This window comes from Gopherus flavomarginatus, chromosome 10 (assembly GCF_025201925.1).
Source record: "Gopherus flavomarginatus isolate rGopFla2 chromosome 10, rGopFla2.mat.asm, whole genome shotgun sequence".
In the NCBI taxonomy this organism is placed as follows: Eukaryota; Metazoa; Chordata; order Testudines; family Testudinidae; genus Gopherus; species Gopherus flavomarginatus.
The window spans coordinates 47,085,001-47,102,443 of NC_066626.1; the positions used below are offsets into that span (position 1 = coordinate 47,085,001).

The 17,443-nt window shown below is 38.6% G+C and overlaps 1 protein-coding gene across 7 annotated transcripts in view; it reads left to right on the top strand.

Annotated features, from left to right (window-relative positions):
- The window catches only part of COBLL1 (cordon-bleu WH2 repeat protein like 1), a 131,184-nt gene that overhangs the window by 89,004 nt on the left and 24,737 nt on the right, over nt 1-17,443 (top strand). For all 7 annotated transcript variants that reach the window (XM_050968959.1, XM_050968958.1, XM_050968953.1 and 4 more), the window contains exons 3-7: nt 5,012-5,213; nt 6,379-6,607; nt 11,047-11,085; nt 13,347-13,444; nt 13,556-13,798. In XM_050968959.1, the coding sequence (XP_050824916.1) occupies nt 5,012-5,213; nt 6,379-6,607; nt 11,047-11,085; nt 13,347-13,444; nt 13,556-13,798 (811 nt within the window). The remainder of the gene's footprint in view (nt 1-5,011; nt 5,214-6,378; nt 6,608-11,046; nt 11,086-13,346; nt 13,445-13,555; nt 13,799-17,443) is intronic.

Here is a 17,443-nt window from a genome sequence, read left to right on the forward strand (position 1 = left end):
AATGAAGAAAATATTGAGAGATGATGTCACTTATACTACAGAATGTGGCTGGCTTCTTTTCGTTTCAGACACTGTGCAGTAATGGGCCATTGCCCAATCCTGGTTCATATGTTTGCTTTCAAAATCCACTTTTAAAGGTTAAGATTTTGATAATGGTGTCATAAATCTATGTAGCTGGAAGCAACATTTGTTTCAAGCCACAGTAGCAGCCTAGGAAGACCTGCAGATAAGAGCAAGGAGGACCTTCCTGCACTGAACATTAGCCTCTTCTCTACATTAATATTTTGGAAGTTTTGTGAAATACTTCTTCACGCCCCTTTTCCCTACTCCAAATGAAGCCCACTGTTGTTCACTGGGATCATCCCGGTATGGACTGAGTTGGGGTTTAGGATTTTGGAGAGGGTCAGAGAAATGGATTTTTTGGAGGCCTAAAATATAGTTCACTTTATATGTAAAGGAGGGGATCTTTGTCTCTGCTCTTGTCTCCCAACTGCAACACCAGGGCCAGGGATGCCCAACTGATAGTGCTGGAGTCTGTGTTTAGTTGCCAACCTTTTAAATAAAATTAATAGATAGTTCTGTCGATAAAATGGGAGCCATTAAGCTGATGGAGTCACTGTGTCTTGTCTTGTTCTGCCATAGGGAGATGAGAATGCAATGGTCAGTCTCAGCAGCCCATCCTCTTTCCTTCTGTCCACTGAGATTCATAGATTCCAAGACCGGAAGGGACCATTGTGATCATGTAGTCTGACCCCCTATATAACACAGGCCAGAGAATTTCCTCAAAATCATATCAAGAGGGTATCTTTTAGAAAAGCATCCAATTTTGATTTAAAAATTGTCAGTGATGCAGAACCCCCCAAGACTCATGGTAAATTGTTTCTAAGGTTAATAACTCTGTGTTAAACATTTATACCTTATTTTCCGTCTGAATTTGTCTAGCTTCAATTTCCACCTACAGGAATTGTTATACCTTTCTCTGCTAGATTGAAAAGCCCAATGTTAAATAGTTTCCATGTATATACTTAACAGACTCTAATCAAGTTACCCCTTAACCTTCTCTTTGTTCAGTTTAAATAGTTGGAAGTCTTTGAGTCTGTCACTAGAAGGCTTGTTCTCTAATCCTTTAATCATTCTTATGGCTCTTTTCTGAATCTGCTCCAATTTATAAACTTCCTTCTTGAATTTTGGGCACCAGAATTGGACACAGTATTACATCAGCAGTTATACCAATGCCAGATACAGAGGTAAATTAACCTCTCTGCTCCTACTTGAGATTCTCCTGTTTGTGCATCCTAGGATTGCATTGGCTCTCTTGGCCACAGTGTGACGATGGGAGCTCGTGTTCAGCTGCTTATTCACCACAACCACCAAATCTTTCTCACAGTCACTGCTTCCCAGGATAAAGTCCCCCATCCTGAAAGTAAGGTCCTAATTCTTTGTTTTTTGGATGTACACATTTACATTTAGCCTCATTAAAACACACATTTGTTTTCCCAGTGCACCAAGCGATTCAGATTGCTCTGAATCAGTGAACTGTCCTCTTCGTTATTTGCCACTCCCCCAGTTTTTGTGTCCTCCGTGATCACTTGGGTGGGAGGGACTACTTCTTCAAGGGTGGGAGCACAGGGAAGAGGTCAGCAATTTCTTTCTTCCTTCCTGCCAATGGGAGAGAAAATGATGATGTATGAAGGGGAAAGGGTGAGATCAGTGCTCAGGGCTGGTTTCCTTGAGCGGAAATGTAATTGATCTTGTGAAGAGCTTACAGATGAGTTTCTCACTGCACTCCTCAGGCAGGCATGTACCGACGGGATGACAGCACAGAAATTGTTTCTTCCATCCTCCCACACAAACACAGTACAAGATTGTGGGCTACTTGATGCTTTTGAATCAGATTTTTTTTTCAGGCAAGTGCTGCCTCCTGCTGCTTAAGCAGGTAATGAGACTTTCCTCTAGAAGATAAAGAGGGAAGAATAAACATAAAAATAGAGCAGAATTTAGCCTATAATATCCTAGTACTCAGTGGTGGCAGATGGACTGTAAAGCATCCCTCTGCTAACCTGATCCTGAATTTATAAGTATGTTCTTTCGAATAATTCTAACATTTGAAAGTGTGCTTGTTTTGTTGTGTGTCCAGGGCTATGATTCCAGCTCTGAAGCCTGAATGAAGCTTGCTCAGGAAATAAATAGCGCTAGAAGCGTCAAGAACTAGTTTAAATGCAGGAATCGTAACCTGGGTTAATTTTAAAAGTTAAAAATTAAATCATGGCTTTAAAAAAAACAACAAACCTCTCCTCCTATTGCTTACATTCAGTCTCTGCTAAGCAAAGACAAGTCTTTCTGTGTCTTATGTCTGTGAAGATAACTTTGAGTTACCTGTTCTCCTTCAAAATAATTTTATTCACAGAATTGTGCCTAGGACAAAATTCTAGACAACACTGCCTCAGTCTGCTCAGGTTCATGATTGCTTTGGGACTGTGTATGGATTTTGAACATCCTATATTTGCTTTGATATGCTCCTAGAAATTTAAGTTATGTTCCAATGCTAATGAATTAATCCCTTCACCACAAGGTTGTGTGTATAGCAAGTTGGTGCTGAGGAAATGGACCACAGCTTTTCCACTTCCTGCAATAACATATCATATTACTATGTTTAAAAAAAACCATAGTAAAGAACATTACGGTTGTAGTCAACTCAGAAGTTAGGAAATGCCAGAATTAAGTTTGTCTGTGCAACATTACTTCAGCCTCCTTGTGTGTCTGGATTATCATCATCAACGATCTACAACCTATCCTGGAAAACGATCCCTCCCTCTCACAGACCACAGAAACACTAACTCAGGAACCAATCCCTGTAACAGACCCTGTTGCTTACTCTGTTTCCATATTTACTCCAGCGACACCATCAGAGGACCCAGCCACATGAGCCATACCATCAGGGGCCATACCATCAGCCATACCATTCACCTGAGCACCTACTAATGTGATATATGCCATCATGTGCCAGCGGTGGCCCTTTGCCATGTACATTGGCCAAACCGGACAGTCTCTACTGTCTGTCTAAAAGAATAAATGGACATAAATCAGATATCAGGAATGGTAACATACAAAAGTCAGTAGGATAACACTTCAGTCTCCCTGGACATTCTATAACAGATTTAAAAGTAGCCATACTTCAACAACAGCAACAACAAAAAAACTTCAATAACAGACTTCAAAGAGAAATTGGAGAGCTATAATTCATTTGCGTATTTAACACCATTAATTTGTGCTTGAATGGGGACTGAGAGTGGATGGCTCATTGCAAAAGCAATTTTCCCTCTCTTGGTATTGACACCTCCTCAATTATTGGGAGTGGACCACATCCACCCTGATTGAATTGGCCTTGTCAATACTGGTTCTCCATTTGTAAGGTAACTCCCTTCTCTTCATGTGTCAGTATATTTATGCCTTCATCTGTAATTTTCACTCCATGCATCTGAAGAAATGGGTTTTTTACCCAGGAAAGCATATGCCCAAATAAATCTGTTAGTCTTTAAGGTGCCACCGGACTCCTCATTGTTTTTGTGGATACTGACTAACACGGCTACCCCTCTGATACTGGATTATGATTAAAATCTCTTTGGGAAGTTTTCTTAGCTCCAGGATGTCTCTGAAACTCTACAGCCTGGTAGTTATGGCCCTGGCCTGGGATATGGAAAGCCTGTCTGAAAATCCCAGGTGAGTGCTCTAACCACTGGGCTACAGAGCCAGGCTATTGGGTATTTGATGTGTGTGGATGAGAGATGGTGGTTTCTCTTCCTCTGATGTTTTTTCAGGCAACCTTAATTCTGGCATTTACTAACTTCTGAATGTTTGACTCTGCAACCTTTAATATTCTTTTAGCATAGTTTTTATTGTGTAACTTTTATATGTATGTAGTACATGGAAGCCCTCTGATGCAACTTTGTTGCTTTCTTTTTATGAAGTCTTCTCTGCTCCTATTTGGGAATATATTGGGGGGTGGGGGAGAAGAGCACAGTTTGGCTTATATAGTCATCTTATTTGTACAGTATATCTAATCATAATTCAATGAATGAGTTAAAGTTTCTAGTTCAAAGTTCTTGGGGAAAAATTAATGTTTGTGTTCTTTACACCATTGGATATTTGTACAGAAACAGCCATTTCAGGAAGGAATAAGTAAAGTAAAGAGTTAGTTGAAATAGTTTCATTGTATGCCAAGATCAGGCTGGTTTTAGGGAAAATCCAAAATAAGAGTAGCTGCAAATAGACTTTGAAAGTGTTCTTTATTAGATTCACAGTATTTTATATGGCCATAGCAAGTAATTTGTTACTGAGGTTCAAATTATCTAATTATCCTGCTCCCACAGGTCGGGAACTTTACTGTTAAGAGTGGGTATGCTTTGGCACCTGTGTCCTTCTCCAGCTGTCTTTTTCCAAGTGTGTATTTTCTGGGTGCTATAGCGTACATTAAATATATGTGCCAGAATTTTCAAAAGGACTAGTCATTTTGGTTGCCTGACTTGAGACATCTTAAAAGATGCTTTTTCAGAGGGCAGGAGCTCAGCATTTCTGGAAATTGGACCCCTTTTCAATATGTCAAGTTGGACATCAGAATCATGAGTCATTTTGGAAAAAATGGACCATAAAATATACCAGCTGTCCAATTACCACCACTGCCAAATCCCATGTTGTATTGCAAGTCAGGAGGCAAAAACACCTCTCACCCTCAGAAATACACTATTTTGCACCACCTCTGTGCAGATTGCCTCTTGCAGGAGCACAGTAGCTCTGAAAGTATATGTGCATTTTAAAGGTGCCTTTTCTTTAAGTAACATCTACAACATATAAGAATTCCGTTACAAAGTGGATGTGTTGACCGTAATTATTTAGTCATAGGATAGCAGAGATAATTTTTGCTAATGTTCAGAAATGCACTTTGTTTTGTAGCCTATATAATGGTTGTATACCTTTCTTTCCCCCTTCCCCCCCCTTTTTTTAAATTTAACAGCAAACCCATGATGGACTTGCTGATTTTTCTCTGTGCACAGTATCATTTAAATCCATCAAGCTATACCATAGACCTGATATCAGCAGAGAAGAGACAGATTAAATTCAAACCCAACACACCAATTGGAATGCTTGAAGTAGACAAGGTGATTTTAAAGCCAAAACATATGGATAAGAAAAAGCCCACTCCTATAATGCCAGAGGTAAGAATTATACCAATGGTGGTGTTATCTGAAGAGAGAGAGATTAAGATTGATTGTTTTTATCTAAATGTTCTAATTGTGATTTATGTTAAAGGCAATTTCTCAATAGAATATATTTTCAAGGTATGGCCTGATGGCATCACAATATACCATCACTTGGAGATTAGAACTTTAGTCTGTAACTAGGGGTTTAGATGATTTTGGAATTTTACAATGACGTAAATCTAATTGTTCTTTTGGGAATGTAAATATTATGCAACAATCTGAAGTATAATATAAAGTTACAAATCTTCATGAAGAGTTTATCCTTTTGGTAAACTCTCTAAAGATGATCTGTGGGCAGCAGAAATGTACATACGTGTAGCATCCCTTTCATAAACTGAAAATCAATTGCTCATAAGTCATTATCTGGACTGCCATAACTTACACACTCTTCTGATTACAAGTTACTTATTTCATTTTCATTTAGTATGTGCTCTGCATGTTATTGCTCCATCTTTATAGAATTCTTTAGCTCAGATGTATAAATAAGGGATATTCCTCATGCTTTGGGGAATTGAAGCTTTGCAGAGCGCAGAAAATAAACATTTTGTATTTTTATGAGGTGCTCAAATTATGGAATTAATTTTTTCCTCATTCCATTTCCTATTTTCTAACTTATGCTAAGTGAATTGTAACTTTAAGTATACACAATGGAGATTACATTGGCATAGCTACATCACTGTAGTTATGCTAACATAACTCTATAGTGCAGAGGCAGGTTATGCCAACAGAAAAGGGTTTTCCATTGGTGTATGAACACATCGACAGAAATATTCTTCCATCAGCACAACTGCATCTTAGGTCAGGATAGCAGCTGACGTAATTTTTATGTTGACGTATTTTTTAAGAGTAGACCAAGCCTGAGTCAAAACTGATACTCTATCAATCAGACATTTTCATTTTTTTTCTTGCTGAGAGAGTAAATGCCATCACACTTTTCTTACAAAGTTCTCTTTGTAACATTGATAGTACTGTAACAATGGTGAAACAGCCCTTACTGGGTGTAGGTGAGTGAGAGGGAGTTTCTGTGGTTGCTGCAACATTCTGTTGGTGTAACAGTTTGGGTTTTTCTCTGTCTGTACCCTTGAATGTTAGTTAATAGAGTTTGTATATTTTTTTCCAGCAAACAATAAGAGTGGTAGTAAACTACAAGAGAACACAGAAGACAGTAATGAGAGTGAGTCCACATGAACCTCTGCAAGAGTTCATACCAATTATCTGTAGCAAATGTGAGTTTGATCCTTTGCACACTGTATTGCTGAAGAACTACCAGTCTCAGGAGCCCCTTGATGTAACAAAATCTCTTAATGACCTTGGACTAAGGGAATTATATGCAATGGATGTCAATAAAGGTAAGACATTTTTATATATAGTTTCTCAACAAAGGTATGCACACAGGAAATGTTGTTTAAAAAAAATGGTACATGTATGATTTCATGTGTTCTAGAGAAATGAATTTCCTTCTAGATTCTGCGTAATGTTCTTCATTAATTCTGCTATAGAACCAAACCCAGGGGTGGCTCTGTTTTTTGCCACCCACGCATGGCAGTCAGGCGGCCTTCAGCAGCACGCCTGCGGGCTGGTCACGTGGATTCGGTGGTGTTTCTGCGGATGATCTGCTGGTCCCGGGCCTTCGGTGTAACCATTGCCAAGTTGTCGCCGAAGCCACGGGACTGGCGGACCTCCCACAGGCATGCTGGTCCTACCGTACCTGATGCTGAGTTGCTGCCAAAGCCGCGGGACCAGTGGACTTCCTGCAGGCATGCCGCTGAAGCCTGTCTGACTGCCGCCCTCATGGCAATCGGCACACTGCCCCCCACGGCTTGTCGCCCCAGGCACACACTTGCTGTGCTGATGCCTGGAGCTGCCCCTGACCAAACCCAGCTAAAAGCCACCTAAAGCTAGTTTTCATAAACTTCTAGAAGAGAACCAGTATAAATAGTTACTGTTTTGGAGAAGAGTGCTAATGATTAAGCATAAGTGTATACAATATATTATTTTTAAAACCCTGTGTCAGTTTTAGCCCCATTCAAGCCGCAAAGAAAATTGTCTTGTCTCACACAGTCCTGATACAGCTCACTCTGCTGGACACTCACCAGGCTGCAAACTAGACCCAGATCTCCTACTCTTCCCTTGATCTAAGTCGGCTGAGGCCCTATCTTTTGCTTTGGTCTCTCTGGGTATGTCTACACTGCAATAAAAAACTAGTGGCATCAAGTCTCAGAGCCTGGATCAATACACTGAAGTGCAGAAGTTCGGGCTTGGGTTGGAGCCCAGGCTTTCAGACCCATCCTCCTTAGGGGGTTTCAGACCCTGGGCTCCAGCTTGAGCTTGAATGTCTTGAATTGGTTAGCTCCACAGCCTAAGCTCTGCGAGCCTGAGTCAGCTCCCTTGGGCCACCCATGACCATGCCATGGGTCTTTAGAGCAGTGTAGGCATACCCTCTGGCACACCTCCAAAGCATAGTTCCTGTTTGTTACTCCTTCACAGAAACGGGGCCTCCTAGACCAATACTTGACCCCTCAGGCTCTCCAGCAGATTAAGTATACCGTCTCTTGGAACTCCAGCCATGTGGGAGCTATGGGTTTACAGTTCACTCAGAGAGGTTTTGCTAATTTTTCTAATCATAATTACTCTTTACTTTAGTTAACACAAGGAAATATACAGATCTAGACAAAAATAAAAAACACACCTGCAGTCACTTCCCTGCCTTAGTTTCCTCTGCAGTGTTTTTTGGGCATAGGCCAGAGTCTTAGGATACATCCTGGACTCCTTCTCTCCTCCTGCCCTTTACACATGACTTCTTTCAATCACAGAGTCCATCTTCCACCTTGTATATCATCTGGCTTTTCTCTTCCTCAGCTAGTCCCACAGTTAAACAGAACCCCCCGCTATGAAAGCATATCCTTCTTTTCCTGTCTCCTGCCCAAAGCTTTCTCTTTGTTGCTCTGTGTTTCTTTATATGTCTCACCAACACTTTTTTACTGCTGCTGGGGAAATTCCACTCTCTAAACCACAGTCCTCTGCAGAGAAGTTGGAGTGAAGTGACTTCCCTCAGCCTTCAACTATCCTATTCTATCTGGGCCAGGTCTGTTCACTAATTAATAATCCTTAATGCCAGTCTCTTTCAAAGACCAGATCTGTAAGCTCCTTTCCCCTGTCTCACCACTTCTTAGAATTTCAGTCCAACATGAATGTCAAAAGATAGCAGAGAAGAAAACCAGCCCTACAGTTTGCAGTCTCACATGGATAAACAGAGAAGGTGCCCAATATCAAACAGAATTAAGTTGTACATAGATTCCCATAATTGTCACATCTTGCTAAATGGAAAAGGTGCAAAATCAGCAGGGAAGTAACTTTTGTTTATAATCCTGCAGGGTCAGATGACCAGGTACCTAACAGCATATTAATTTAACAAAATGTATGAATTTATATGATGCTTATCAATGTAGGATGAGAACACTTCACAGGGGTATGGGTTGATTTAGTTTGTTAATACTACTTGCTTCACAGGCCATTATCTCCATTTAGTGATGGTCAAATTCAGATAGAAGGCAGGGAAGTGACTTGCCTTTGCTCACACATCTAACTCCCAATCACAGCCTTGCCCACAAGTCCATCTTTTATGAAAGACTCCTTACGTTTTTTGTAGTCCTCTGTTACAAAGACTTTCTGAGAGGGATTTCAGGTGAACATGTGCTGTCAGCATTGGCTCTTGTGATTCAGCTAGACTTCCCTGGACTAGTGCTATGTACCTTCTTTCTATAGTCATTATCCCTGCATTTGACATAATGCAAATTTTGCTCTCTGCCATAGCATCGTCACTTGGTATGTTTTATTTCAAAAACGTTTGTCTCAGTTTGCTTCCCAAATACACCACAGTCAGCAATATCTGAAATAATAGCTTTTATTTAGAGTTAGTTGGGAATTTTCAATCAGAATGATTTTTCCATTTTATTTTGTGAAGGTTTAATCCTTTTTTGTACTTTTTTGAACTAACCCACAACATTTAGTTTTGAATGAGTTCAGCAAAAGATTAAAATTGCATTTTGCTATGTCTCATTGCCATATGGGAATTGCAATTCCAGCCCCCATTCTCTCCTACGGCTGCCTGGAGGATGCATCTCCCATAAGAGATTTCCTTCTGACTGAGTTCTGTTGTATGTTATGGGACTCACATGAGTATGTGTATTATGGGAGATGTAGTCCAACCAAGGAGCCTGGTCTATAAGAGAGAACGGGGCCCAGAACGACGACAACTGCTAGATCCATGTGCTTTGGAGAAATGTAGTTTTAATGTTGAAATAAGTCGAAACGCAGTGATTTGGGTTATTTTAACAAACAAAAATATTACATTTTAATCTTAGAAATGTTTGAATGTTTCATGTCAATCAAAAATGTATAGCAAAATGTTTAATCATTTACTAATTGAAATTGTCCACAGAATTTCCTGGTGTGGAAATTTTTTTTTTAAACTTAATTTTAAGGGGAAAAAAAATATTGAAATTTCAAAATTTCCCTTGGGATAGAAATCCAATATTTTGCTCAGGTCTGCTTTTATTACACTGAGATTTGTAAGCACAATATTACATTTTAGGACAGAAATATAATAAAAATAACCAGTTTATCTACAGATTAACTGTAGCTATTTTTCTTTTCCCCCATTTGGAAAACAAAAACACCGTAGGTAAGAAATCACAAAGACCTCTTTCCAAATTTAAAGAGTTTTTATTCTGTATTGTAATGCCTCCTGACAGCATCTTTAAATACCTCTGACCTTCCCAAGTAAAAGATATCAGGCGTCTAGTGGAATATCTTTTTTTTTTTTTTTCATTTGAGTCACAGTCTGAGTAACAGACTCAGTGTGGGAATGATAACTTACAGTGGAGACTCCCTTTGATCAAGAAAGGTACCGATTGAAGGAAGCAACCTATCTTCTACCAATTTACTACTTTGGACAAAAAATTAAAATTAGTCTGGAGTTCTTTCCCTGACTCTATTCCTAACTTTTTTTTTTTATTTGAGAATATATGTGCCAAAAGTCAATAATATAGGGGCAGGTCAAATAACTAAATTAAAATTTTACACTATTTGAACTTGAAAACTGTTTTCCAGACTTCAGCTTTCTGTTTAACAGACAATTTAGTTATAGTCAGAATTAAAAGCAAAGAAAAAAATACCATAAATATTATTTATTTTTAGAACTTCCTATTTAACTTCTATTCCCCTGGTTAATGATGACCAGTTGCTTTACTGAAGTTTGTTCTGGGGCTATAAAGGTAATTTAAAATCAGCATCCTTTTAGTAATTGCCTGAAGCCAACACCCATAGTGAACTTTTCTCCCAAATGAATTTCCTTCTCTTCTCAATAAGAAACAATCCAGGAGGGTGAGCCGGTGGGTGGATTGATTTTATTAGAGGATTGTTATGATTTGCTGCTGATGGGAAATATTAACAAATGTGCTAGTTTTAATATGATATGCTCTAGAACACAATCTGCACATATACAGATTGTGGCATCTCTGGTCTTTGATATAAATTTGTGTGCGTTTCACTGTCATACTTGTTCAAATTCTAAGGTGGTTGTTAGTTTTAGATATAATTCTAAGATGTTTACTCTTCTACTTAGGGAAAATCATTCTTATGAAAGGGGCCTGCTGTCTTTTCCTGTTTTTGGAAACTCAGATGAGAGTGTTCATATGTAATTTGCATCTTTCCCTCAACCCACAGTTAAGTTCTGTATCTAATAAATAGTATCATTATAACTAATTTACCATTTTTCTTTCTCTAGCCACTTCAGCTGCTAACTTCAATTTATCATCTTTACGAGGTAAGTTTTACTGAGCTAGATAGTGAAATAGGAGCACATATATAAACTGTAGCTGATAAGTTGTCACTCAGACATTGCCATTTATAGACTGCAAGTAAACAAGTACCTTCACGTCCTATAATGTATGTCAAATTTGCATAAATTATCGTTACAGAAGTTGATACCCTGCCTATCATACAGTCTTTCAATAAATTTTAATTTTTGGTGGTTCTTTGATCACCGCAAAAGAATGTTCTTCAGGAACCCCTTGCACACTGAATGATTGAAAATTTTTTGCTAAAAGATTCTGCCACCCTTACTGATGTTGAGGACTGTTTTACAATGTTAGGTATCCTATTGATTTCAACAAGCAATAGGATAGAGCTTCTCCCAGTGACATAGCTATGCCTCTTGGGGAGGTGGATTAACTAGGCTGACAAGTGAACACTCTCCTGTCGGCGTAGAATGTCTTCATTAAAGCACTACAGCAGCACAGATGCATTGGTGTTGCTATGCTGATGCAGCGTTTTATGTATAGAGTTGCCCTGAGGCACTCTTATTCTGGAATATTTTAAGCACAGTGCTTATTACCATACTGTCTGCCATGAGAACACTTGCCCCACCTTTGTAATGAAGAGTACCCTATGACCCCATAATGGTGTGGTTTTTTTTTTTTTTTTTGGTTTTGTTTTGTTTTGTTTTTTAAATAGGCAAGTCTGTGACAGGGTAGTACTAGCTCTGGACGTTCATTTTCTTAAACAACCTTAAACATTACCCTGAGTACACAATAAGATTGTGAGGCTTGCTTGAGATTTTCATTGCTACATTCATCTGAACGCAGGTTTTATTTAGCAATTAATAACAATGAGCACTTAGCTACAAATTCTTCACATTGGAACTAAAATTGTGTAAAAAGTGAATTTCCTGTCTCTGTCCTGCAAAATGTATACACTCGGACTAATTTATAATACCCACACTGTATTTTTTTTACCTGTTTTTTGAATGAGATATATTTGAAAAAATTCTTCTTTTTATCCGGAAATAAAATTTACTTAACTGAGTGAGGTCAAGAAGTACTGAAATTTTTTACAGTGGTGTTTAGAAGTGAGTAGATGGATAATACATATACACACAATTTTTGCATTTAATTTTCCTGTATTGTTCTCTATCCAATTTTAATGTGGATTTCTGCTTGCATGATTTAGCACAGCATGTGTTCAGGAGTTTTTACATTCCTAGGATGTGTGCACTGCACATATGACATTTGGGTTCACATATAACATCTGTGGTGCCTTTACTGGTGGTCTGCGGAATGAAGAAGCTATGAATTAAGGGGGGCTGGATAGTTAAAAGGGTACATGATCTGTGGGGGGGGGAGGATCTTTCTGCAAAACAAAAGGAAATACAGAATGAAAGAGCTCCTTGCACCCTCCACATGCCTTATGCACTCAGCGTGGTTGATCATCAATTAACCTGTAGTTATCCTATCTGTATGTGGCATTGGTTTTCAATATTTGTGCATTTAAAACATTGTTTTCCTACAGGATATAAGACTTTTTAGATTATAATAAATTGCTTTATAGAATCCTAATTCTGAGTGAAAATCACTGCTCCCAGGTTTAGCAAGAATTTGATGGCTTTTTACCAAGAGTTTATGATGTCATCTTCGTACTGAGATGTCGGAGTGTTACCATTGTGCCACATCTTTATTTAGGGGTGTGTGTATATATATATGGGTTTGTGTTTAATTGAAAATGGTATACTCATTTACAAGCACTACATACATAGAAAGTTTTCTTCTTCTTTGTTCAGGAACCTGAATAAAGTATACAGGAACGTGGCAGTTAGGGTGAAAAATTGAGACGGAGGGTAGGGGGGGTAATAAGAGCCTATATAAGAAAAAGACCCCAAAATCGGGACTGTCCCTATATAATTGGGATATCTGGTCACCCTAATGGCAGTGTACATGGAAGTCTAAAATTTTAATTGACCACAACTAAAATCTTCTCTAACACGATTGATCGTATTTAGTGCAGTGCTGATATGGAGCACTTTTTACATCGCTGGCAAGTAAAATTCATGCTAATTTATGGTTGCTTAAGGAGAAAAATTAAGGTAAAAAACATAGCAATGTCAGGAGGCTTTTTCAAACTGTACTTTCAAAAGGCTACTCATACAGAATATTTTTTTCTCTACAACACACTCTGCTACCAGCCTGCTGGAAGGATATACCAAAAACAATCTATGCAATAAATATCTAGAATTATTATTTTCTGTTGTAGACTCCTGCCAAATTTCTCAAAACCCAGATACTTTGAAGGAGAGAGAAAATAAAGGATTTTTCAGCTTTTTTCAGCGAAGTAAGAAGAAACGTGAACAAGTAAGATGGCATTTTCGTAGCAAAATATGTCTAAATATATTCTCAGAACAATCAGGTTTGCTGGTTCAAATACTTTCAGAATGTTTGATTATCTCTTCCCCTCCTTTTAAGACTGCCAGTGCCCCAGCAACTCCACTGATGAGCAAACCCAGGCCAACTTTCATCAACAGATCTAACACGATTTCCAAGCAATATGACTCTAACACATTGCCATCTGAAATGCCAAAGAAGCGAAGAGCACCCTTGCCTCCAATGCCTGCATCTCAAAGTGTCCCACAGGATCTTGAACATACCCAAGTGAGACACACACCATCTTGTGTTGTGAAATCTAGTAGTGTTGATGACAATGAACAGGTGAGCTATTGTTAAACTTTTTCTTCTCCACCTCCCCACCCAATTAAGTTTCACTGATTAAGAGTATCTGAGGCAGTGGTATTTCTGATGAGGCTTAGAACAGAAATAGTTACACAATATAAGTAAAAAGTCCTATTTTCTGAGCATATAGTAGTGAAACAAGAAATATTTCACACTGACATAAGTGTATCAGTTGAAGGATACATTTTAAATATCCTTGTATGTTTCCAAAATATTGGCTGTATTAAAAATAAAATAAAATAAACCGATATTCTATTAATACATTTTTATATGAGTGAGATTAGAAGTCAAATTTATTTTAGAAAGAAGAAAGTATTTGTAGCAATTGGATAATAGCCAGATAACAAAGATTTATATAATCGTAACAGAGGCTCTGATCCTCCAAAGACATGTAAATTGCTTAACTTTAAAGTCACTGGTGCTGCACATATGCTTAAGGAAACCACTATTTTGTAACAAGGATGTTTCATTTTAAACACTGAGAGTGATAAATAGGAGTTCCAGCCTCAACTTGTTCTATTGAGTTAATAGCTTACATACTTACTTACATTATGGCTTACATTAATATATCCATTAACTACACAGGGGATTGGGATTTATGTCATTTCTAAATTGCCTCGCTTAATCCTTTGTAGTAAAATGCAGTTTAATGTGTTGTTGAAGAAAATAGTCTTCTAAACAATCTTCCAATCTAAATTATTAGAAACAAGTGGGACTCTTGGGAACTACATTTAACTTGCAGGAAGTACAAGGATGCTAAACTAAAGTTTTAGTAAAATTGTCTGCTTGTATAGTAATGCATTTGAATGAATTTATGAGAGAGGTTATCTGAGTGTATACTGAACTCCATTCCAACAAATTTTGGGACAAAATTAATGCATTGGGTAATATCTTGGTAAAGCACAGATTGTCAGTTGTGAAGTCCAATTAAAGATCAAGGCTAAAAGTGTCAGTGTAAATTAAAACACTGCATATTTGTATTTTGCATTGTGCTTTGAATCTGGAATAAAAGGCATTCTTTTTAAATAAATTAGACTACTGGCATGCCAGAAAGATGAAATTAAATGCTGAATGAAAATTAGGCCTAGAATTTGATGCTAGTCCTGTAAACAAAAATTCTCAAATGAACCATTAGTCTAATTATCCTGTATACAATACTTTTCATTTCCAGTTAACATGAAAAAACCACAAGAGAGCACTGTTTAACAGAAATTCTAAATTTTGTCTTATATTTGGCTGAGAAGCTTTGTCATTTGAAGAGGAGAAAAATATTTTTCTTCTTTACCAGTGTAAAATTAAGTAGCAGTCTGTCTTGGTCTTTTCTTGCCTCTTCATTGAATGTAACAGTGAAGGAAAGACTTTTTTTTTTTTTTTTAATCTACTGGGGAGAGTAGGCATTGCTCCTCTGTCTAATCAAATTTGCAAGCAGTGCTAGTTTAAAACAAAACATTTTCTTAGCCACTGGGGAGGAGTTGAAGGAGAAAAAATTCTGTGACATGTAAGAAAGTGGTTCCTTTAAAATCAATACATCCTGGGGCATTGATGGTGAATATTATAATTCCTTATTTGTATTAGCACCTGCAGGACATAAATTTAAGAGTTGAGCCCACTGAACTGGGCCCTTTACAAACATATAATAAGAAACAGCCCTTGCCCAAAAGAGTTTGCATTCTGAACAGAAAAGACAGACAAAGGTTGAGAGGAGAAACAGAGGCACATGGAAGTAAAGTAACCCACAATGATTGTATAACTTTGGTATTTCCCAAGTTTCTTCTCTGTTAAGTGCATCAGTACTTGATTAATCCTAATAGGCTAAATTCTACCAGTTTTAGTTTACTCCTGTGGAAATCCTGGGTAACTCCACTGAAGTCATGGTTCATCTTTGAGGGCTGTTCCCTGTGTGTATTCCATTGTGGGTATTCGTGTGTTCCATGTACCTGAGACCATAAGAATCTATGAAGCAGTGTTCATTGGTCCATACTTGTACCTTTACTCTCCTCATGCTCTGTACTGAGGATATAAGGGATGGTACAGATTGACTACCTCTTCGGCTCCTCCTTACCATTGCATAGCTTGAGATGGAACCTCAGTGCCAGAGCTGAGCCTTTTGTCCTCAACCTGTAAATATTTCTGAAGTTTTATAAAGTTTTAACTGTATATAGTGCTTGTACAGTTTATTCACTGTAGTGGTTAATTAGTTCTCCCAGGGAGTCTCCCTGGCCCCCAGTACAGGATTTAGATTATGCCCAGGTTAATGAGATTTAAAAGCTGCATCTCCTGTCCCTGCTGTTTTTTTCCAGCTATGATGGCTAACTCTGCTGCTGTTGCCTCAGAGAGGCTCATATTTCTGTTAAGTGCAGTATTTGCCATTCCTTTCCTAGCCAAACCTGACAGAGGTGAGAACTCCAGCTTAGGAAATGCCTCATGAAGTGTGCAATGAGACCCCAGTGAGAGCTGGGACAGGGCACTCCTCTGTACATCATCCAGAGATGCTGAGATGTGTGCCTCCTAGCATCAGGAGTAGGATCGAGCGGAACTAAAGACCTTTCACTGGGGTCTTTATGAGAACAGGAGACAGGCTCTCCTAAACATAAAAGCAGATGTCCCTCAATATGCTTATCTTTGTCTTTTCCCAAAGCCTTACAACACCAATGAGGAGAAGAGGCTTCATTCCCTTGACCTAAGATGTGCATTAGTATTTTACCTGCAAAGAACAAAGCCAATCCGAAAGTAACCTAGATTGTTCATTGCTACAGAGGAATGAGTGAGTGGACAAGACACATCATCTCAGAGAATATCTAAGTGGGTCTCTTGCTGTATACCACTTTATCAGTTGGCGCATTTCCCTCACCTACGGGTAGCAACATCTTATTCTAATAGAGCGACAGCAGTGTCAGTAGCTTTGGTTCAAGAGTGCCCTTTCTTGACCTTGCAAAGCAGCAACATGGAGTTCTATCCATATGTTCATGAGACACTACACCTTAGCTCAAGTCTCCACAGATGATGCATCCTTTGGGGCAGTAATACTTCAAACCTCTATACTGCTTGGTTCCTTGGAGGCTCTCCTCTTGAGTAGTGCTTGTCAGTCGCCCACAGTGAAATACACATAGGGACCAGCACTTGAAGAAGAAAGTGAAGTTACTTACTTACTTACTAGTAACTGGAGTTCTTCTAGATGTGTGGTCCCTATGTGTATTCCACTAACAGCCCTTCTTCCCCTCTGCTCTGGATCATAATTGGATTCATGAGAGAGAAGGAACTGAAGAGGCAGTTGCTCTGCACTGCTTTTTATACCCTAGTTACAGAGCATGAGGAGAGCAGGGGCACTGGCACAGACCAACAGACATTGCTTGCAAGATTCTTCTGTTCTCAGGTGCATGGAGCATGTGTACCCACAGTGGAATATAGATAGGGACCACATCTCAAAGAACTCCAGTTACCATGTTTTAAGAAATCTCCCTTTATACCAGATTTACGTGGGTGGAATTGAGAGCAGAATTTGTTCATTTATTTCCAACAACAGTAAGAGGTATGTGGTTTATAGATGCTCTCCTGTTGGCCTCATTTCCATGCATACTAATCATATTTCACAAAATCCAGCTGCCTGCTAGGCTGATTTGCATG